The 8131-nt window shown below is 31.1% G+C and overlaps 1 protein-coding gene across 1 annotated transcript; it reads right to left on the bottom strand.

Annotated features, from left to right (window-relative positions):
• Positions 1-61: 61 nt before the first annotated feature.
• On the bottom strand, positions 62-6573 carry LOC131844060 (uncharacterized; the record flags this gene model as incomplete). Its single annotated transcript, XM_059192839.1, has 5 exons — positions 6552-6573; positions 4511-4592; positions 2131-2340; positions 1335-1438; positions 62-113 (listed from the first exon to the last, which is right to left on the bottom strand). Coding segments are annotated over exons 2-5 (441 nt in total), but the record flags the coding sequence as incomplete, so codon positions are not given.
• Between the last annotated feature and the right edge of the window lie 1558 nt (positions 6574-8131).

Raw genomic sequence — 8131 nt, 5'->3', positions numbered from 1 at the left:
AGGTATTCTAATTACTTAAAAACTAGAATAAAAATACTAATCCCCAAATAATGCTACGTACAGTTTCACTGGCGTGTGACCGCAACACGGAATCCTCCGGGCATAAACCTTTGCTATAATTGAAGACAACCATTTTAAATGAATGTTTAGTAGGTAGATAAGGGTTTATAGAGTGATAACATTTTCATTGGAGTAGGTGCAGAATGTAAACTAATTATGTATTACAAGAGTCTTTACTATAATATAAAAATAATAATGTTTACGCAAACACATTTAAAATACTTATCGGGTATTGTTTTCGCTACAAAACACCAATCTTAGATTATAGTAAACTATGAAGAACATGTTATACATGCTCAGAAGTTAGTGTGAATCGAGTCGGAAGCTTCTTTAATAGAGCCTTCTATGAGACTTTTTTTAGGAAGATTAACTATATAATTTTACATAATACTAATCATATTGAATTATTCTATGTCAATTAATATTTTTATTAATAATATCATAGACAGGATAATGTTACATAATAGTATTAAGATAATTATGGGTGCTGTATATCCCGCTCTTCCCAATCAGGTAAACATGTGAAAATAACAGTTAAATAAATTAACAACATAATATTATAAAATATTGTCGTATCTCATGTTCTTGTTTTAAGAGTTCCCACTTTGACAGGGAAAATAACCTTACTAACGTAAGGTTATTTTCCTTATATATAACTGTTAGTGTAAACCAAACTGTTAACATAAAATAAACAATTAGTACAATAGTAATTTAAGCTGAGACGACGATGGAACGGTCATGTAATACCGTTCCACAGTATTTGTTAGCCTCCATTTTGTTGTACGTCATGTAGATCATCACGAGCAACAGGGTGTAGGACACTGGAAATCATAATTCAATTTAAAAATATTATAACAACTTATTAAAAACAACTATTTGTCCCAAAATGGTTTTATTTTGGAACAACTAGTTGTTTTTAAAATAGGGATAGGAGGGTGTAAATTAGAGTTGTATATATTTTTCAATGCTACATTGTAAAACAACTAAAATAGAAGTATAGTAGACTATTCAAAAATGTTCATATTTATAAAGATTATTTTTATTTCTATTTCTAAAAAGAGTGCACTAAAGTATAATGCATTCTTAAATTCTTGTAAAGTAATTTATTAATGGTTACGTTATTGCAGTCGAACGAAAAGGCCGCTATTCTCTATACTTATGGACTTTCAGGTGATACAAGAAACTTAGGTATATACCTATTATGCTTTACTTTATCCGTGCGAGGCTGGGACGATCCGCTAGTGTAAATATGAAAGTGATAATAAAATACTTACCTGAAACAGTTATTACAGCTGAATGCAAATATGATTAGTACGTAGCTCAACACATTCATAATGACACCAAATATGAAATAGGCCTTCACTTGCCCGGATTTTGTCTGAAAATTTATAATATCATTATTTTAAATCTATGTAGACTTTGTACAAAGTTGAATGTAAAAACCTGTTTTACTATGCTAATACTACTGTATACTGAACGCAAAGGTAACTAAGGTTAAATATTATATAGACTTGTCTCAATTAAGGCGGCGTTAGTAGTCCAGCGGTTTATCACACCGCTACCGATGATCGCGGGTTCGAACCGCTTGTCTCATTCTAATTTTTATTTTTAATAAGTGTTTCGAAATTAATTCAATGCTGTAAAAGTCTTCGTTTTGCCATTACAAAGTGACCTACCATATTCTACACCATACAATTACAAACAGACACTCCAATTTTATTTACATGTATAGATGTATCTATGCACGACGCACCTATAGAGTGTGCATTTAAAAACGAAAAATCCATTTTAACCATATTAGATTTAGGAAAAGACAACTATCTACGTTACTAACTAAATAAAATAACCTATAAATAATTTATCAATTTCAATGTATGTAAATTGAATTTATCATTATAACTTAAAGGTAAAGAAGGAAAGTAGTAAAAGTGTAACAAAATATTTTGAATTAAGATGAGAAGCACGGATCGGTGGAAATATAAAAATATACCTATCAATCAAAAGTATGATATACATACAAACAGACACTCCAATTTTATTTATATGTAAAGATGTATAAATAACGCTTACCTTCATTAATCCGTTGAGCAACAATACAGAAAATGCAAAATATATCAAACTCAAAATAAGGCTTACACCTATAGTTATGTTTATGTAAATATAATTCTGATAAATGTTGTGCACAAAATTGTAAGCCGTGAGATGTAGAGCTTGATAATAATAAATTTCATACCATACCAGGGCTGCAATAATACCGATGACGAGTATAGAATTGATAATCTGTAAAAAATAAATATTGTGAGTCTTCTATTCTACATTATAGATAAGGTAGTTTTACCTACTACAACCTGTGTACTCCTGACAGAAACTAACTCCGAACAATTGCCATTTCATTGGTCCGATTAGTATGAGATAATTTGCAATTATGATACACTAATAGCGTATAATAATAAATAGATATGTATTAATTAGATATTTTATGGTCAAAGAAAAGGGGAGGGTATCGGTTGTAAAAGTGGACTAATGAACGCGGTGCCCTCTGGAAAACATCATGATACATTCCTGGTGAATTTGCCACGATGAGTTAACTGACTTGACCTCATGCTCATCTTCTTTTCTTCCACAGGTTTTTCTTTATCGAGCAGGCGGATGCTCCATTCCATTTTTATTAATTAAAAAAACAAACATTGTAATCAATTTATTAGGTTCGGCCTTAAAAAATCAATCATCGTCTTAAAAAAAATCGTAGAAATAAAAATAAATTGGATTGATAGTGACAATTAAATTAGACTCCAGTATATAATAATATATCCAGCGGGTACGGGATTCTTGGGTTTTGATACCAAGTCAACATCCTCGTACAATTTTTGTACTAGATTTTTATAAGTAGTCATTTATTTAAAATCTTCTATAGTTCTTCATTTGGTACGTTTTAAATAAATTACGGCTCTCGCATAGAAATAACTGTGAAACAAGTATTTCATTTCTGTTGTTTCTTAAATTGCCGATGGTCACGGGTTCGATTTCTAGCACGGTACAAACATTTGTATTCATGAGTACGATTGTTTGTATAGCTCTGGATGTTTTGTATATATACTCGTAATGTAAGTATAATTTCGTAAGTATTTACGAAAAACAAAATATGTGTTGGTATCAGTTGTCTAATAACCATAACACAAGCTAGCTTAACTTCGGACTAGATAGCGCAGTGTGAATTGTCCTGTTTATTTATATCATTATTGTTACTTGTTACGAACAACCCGAGTACATTCGGATGACTAAGTAAGAAAAACAAATTAAAAAATCATTTATTCATGTAGGACATTTTAGCCCCTTATGAACGTCAAAGTTTTATATTATTTTGTTGTTCAGTAAACAGATTTAATTGAGAAGAACTGGCAAGAAACTCAATTAAATGTCTTATTTTTTTTAAAACCAGTTTATTTACAATATTTACTCATATATTATTATTATTATTATATCTAACATTAAATGATAATCCCGTGCATGAACGACTATTGCCATGCATGCTCGTCATTCAAGTAATCGTTATGAGTAATATTTGCCTCAGTAATATGATGTTTAGATGTTTGTATTTACTTAGAAACAACATATATTTAAAAGTATAACACGCAAGTTTCTTCTTCACTTCCTGTGACGAGTCCGCGTTCCGAATATGACTATTCAAAAGTGCTTATATTAAGTTTATTTGAATAATGATATGTCTATACCGTCCGACCTTCAGTCAAAATATGACATTATTTGTGGTTGAAGAGTTTCTAAATTTAATTTGGTTCCATACCTACTTTTATAAATTTAAATAAAGATTTATAGTTAGTGGTAACAGTTTAATGAATTCATAGATGAAGTTCAATCTACGTCAAAAGACACATTATATATTTTATTAATACTAAAGAGTTTATAATACCTACTTTATGTAATGCTATCACAGCGAATCGGTTCCTTTTATCCATACACTATTCTAAAATCACAAAAATATTTAACAACTGATTGGTGCGAAATTGAGAAAATACAATTAATACCTATTTTAAAACAAAGACAGATTCCAATTCAAATGTAATATTTTGTTACTGTAATAGTATTTATGGATAGACTATGTATACTTACGTGTTTTTTTTTTAATTTCTTTGTACAATGTTAAAAGTTTTAAGAGTGGCAATACTTAGAACGTGTTTATACTTAGTCGTCTGCGTACATACCTCTGTCCGAACTGTTTCAGTCTACAAACAGCTTGCTTTGTAAGCAGTGTTTAGGTTCGGAAGGTGAGTGAAGTTACAGAGTATGGAGTTTATGAGGCACCGCTGGCGGCTTTTTCACACATATACGCACACACACACGTAATCGCGTTTACGCTTACACTCTACACACTTGGTTTCGGCTTGTAAGTGCGCTACAAAGCGTAAATAATTTTTTTTTAAATTATACTAACCATATTGATAACAGCGAATATCATAGATCCAGTCTCTACCTTCATAAAGTAGCAACATTTTCCGGCGTAACACATTGTGGATCTGGGAACGAGAATGAACATTAGTAAGTACCTATAGGTGCTGTAACGATCCGGTCGACTCCCGTACAGGGTGTCTAATAAATAAAACACCGCCATCAAGTGATCTTGCATAATAATCGAAATGAACTTTAAAGTTATCAAGTATAAGGTCTATATTAAGGTAGCGGTTTAGCACACCCCCTTACTTCCGATGGTCGCGGGTTCGATTCCTCGCACGGTTTTTCTCTTTTCAGCACTCTAACCATTTCGCTCCAAACTCCTGCTACGTCAGTCCAATCCATCCATCAATCAACTTGTCACTGTCACAAATATTATTTAGGCTCTGGCCTCTGCCATATATTCAGATTTTGATACTTTGTTTCACATACATTTAATTTTTACCATTTTTATTTTTCATTTATATACTTATACTGATACTGAACTTTGGCTTATTAGGGGTCAGGGGTGTCCACTAATATCTAATAGTAATTATTGTAGTGCTAATAGTAAGTAAGTAATACTAGTAATAATTATTGGCGAAAGTCTTATGAACATGTCATAAAAGTGGAAAAGTATTTCATAGAACAGGACAGATTGGTTGAAACCGCAGAAGGAACGGTTTACATATAAATACAGCCGTGTCATCGTCATCCTCATTAGATGAAGACCTGATGAAGACTTTAGAGATCCTGGAACCATTTTCAAGTTCTTCGTAGTTGTTTGCTTGCTTAATGTAAGGAGAAAAACACAAAACGAAAACTTCTTCATTTTGTGTGTAAAAAAGTATTGAATGGATAGATTTTAATTCACTATAATACAGACATAATTTCACTCTTTTCTAAAAAAATATCACTAATAGGTTGGTAGGTATAACTAACAGGTAATTAGGTTTTTTTTAGGTTTTGTATTTTATGTTGGGCTAAAAAGGACTTGTATCCAGAGCCGTAAAATATTAAATAAAAAAAAATACGTAGGCCCTAATCATGCCATCCGCTCATACTAAAATACGACTAATTAAACACCACTCTTGAATAAACTGCAATATTTTATACATTAAGTGTAAAATATTTTTTTTTTTGGAAAATATTCAAGTATCAATCGGTTTAATCCAATCTCCCCAGTATTGCGAACATCAATTTCTTTTTACCATTTTTGTCATGAGATTCTGGTACACCGCTAATGACTATCTATGAATTACACAACAGATAAGAATATTGTGTATTTTTATGCATAATTAAAAAAAATATTAGCATTCTGCACTCCGTTCTTTTTCTATATATTCTTATTAATATTATACTAATTCTGCCTGTCTGTTTGTCTGTGTCGCTTTCACGCCAAAACTACAGAACCGATTTAAATATAATTTGATACACACATAATCTAGACCCCCAGAATATAGCCTATATCCTAGGCTACTTTTTAATGCAAAATAAGGGCTGTAAGTGTTTGGAAGCGGAGATAACAGGCTGTATGCAAATGTCGTCATTTTTAAAGCGAGATCACACTTAATTTATAGGCTGTTTAAATATAAATTAATATGACATTCAAAGTTTGTTATGTTACCTTTAAGAGTGTAAAATTAAATAGAGGACGTAAATTTGTTAACATTGTTCAAGCATTATTATTGCTTGAACGATGAAATTCTTTTCTTTGGCATTTTTGGATTAGATCATTGAACATTTTTTTTTATTCGGTCAATGTATAACACGCGGACTCAAAAATATTGAATGTTTCGGTTTGTGATACAACACCACATAATACTACCTGTATTATATGGTGCTGTGACAAGAAAAAAAAACTATGATACTATCTGATCGACCGTCGGCTTTAGTAAAAGTTATAAGTTGGCGAATTCAGGAAATATGTATTTGAGAGTAACTAAACAATTTTGTTATATCAGTAAGTGACGCGTTAATTGGCTATTTCGCCCTGTATTATTTTATTAACAAATTCGGTGCAAATTAAAAACAAATAGACTTACCGCAAAGTTCCAATCCAGTAATAATCCCAAACAGTCTTCAAACTTAAACAACTGAGAGCAGCGTAACGCAGCGTGCGGAAATGTGATATTCAATATATGTAATTCATATTTCATACCTACTTGGAAATAAGTGTTGCCAACGAAGATTGTGGAAGTCCACTAGGTGCAACCGTGCAAAGAGCAGCAATCCATCAATTCTTAAAATATGAAAACATTAAATTACACAAACATTAAATATGCCAAAAAATTACGTAGTCCTGTAATTTTGCTAGGTATGAACATATATATTTAAACTCTTCAATAAAAACTTTTTAAAAAAAAAGTTTTTTAAAAAACGATAATATTTAGTCTTATTTAGTCCAGAAATAAAATGTGCCCACTAAAAGGGAAGGGGTGTCAAATCAACTTAAATGGCAACATTACATCACAAGCGGTATAGGAGATTGATTAGCGGGCTTTTAGAAGAAATAGACGCGAATTGAAAAAAGATCCCAAAAAATATTTATATTTATTGTTAATTTCACTGCAAATACTTTATTTTTCCTTATATAGATAATAATTACGTCGTATATAGTTATTAAATACCTATCTTAGTATCATGCCTGAGGGGGGACGGCGACGCCCCGTCTCCGGGCCGAAAAACTGCGAAGAGACAAGACAGAGCAGTTAAACCGTTTGGTTTAGTTAGATTGACTTTTTTGTCTGGAAGTCTTCCAGACTATGTGTATTTAGATATCTTTAGATATAGAGTATATGAATACACGGCTCCTCTTCTGCAATGCCATAAATGTTTCAAATTTAACCATGATGCAAAGTTCTGTAAATCTCCTCAAAAGTATTTAATATGTGCAGGTGATCATCAGTATTCTGAATGAAAAGCAGAAATTATTAAACAATGTATTAACTGTGGAGGTCAGCACCTGCTATCTCTCGAGATTGTCCTGTTAAAAAGTATCAAATGGAAGAAAAAAACAATAATTTTAAATATTCTCAAGCTGTGAATTTTAAAAATGTTGATCCAAACAATATTACAAAAAACTATGACACTAACTTTCCCACATTACGTTCTAGTTCTAGAAACAATAATAATACTCAAGTCAAAAATAAATAATAAATCATCTACGGAAAAATCCCCATTACCAAGTACACAAGTTGAAAATAAAGAACTTATTGAAATAATTCTTAAAAGTGATCACATACTAAATGGTCTTATTGGAGCATTAGTCTCCTTAGAAATGATAGCAGGGCACTGACGTCCTCAGTTATTAAGGGCATAATAAAAAGTCTTAAAAGTGATTAAGCCATTAAGTCAAGAAACTCTCAATTCAATATACAAAGTATGTATAATAAAAAACCTTTATTTATTAATTATATTCATGAGAATTATATTGATATTTGCTTGTTAAATTAAACATGGTTGAGAGAGAATTGCCACTTTAACATGCCTGGTTATAACTATGTAAATCAAAATGATATAGATGGATATGGAGGTGTAGGTATATTAATAAAAAACGATTTTAAATATACAATTGTACCCATACCTTTTTATGACTTCATGCAATCTGTAGCTATAATATTAA

This window comes from Achroia grisella, unplaced genomic scaffold, assembly GCF_030625045.1.
Source record: "Achroia grisella isolate CSIRO2021 unplaced genomic scaffold, CSIRO_AGI_Agris_v1 utg38008, whole genome shotgun sequence".
Lineage (NCBI taxonomy): Eukaryota > Metazoa > Arthropoda > Insecta > Lepidoptera > Pyralidae > Achroia > Achroia grisella.
The sequence above is the reverse complement of the archived record's forward strand: the minus strand, read 5'-3'. Positions and strand labels throughout refer to the sequence as shown.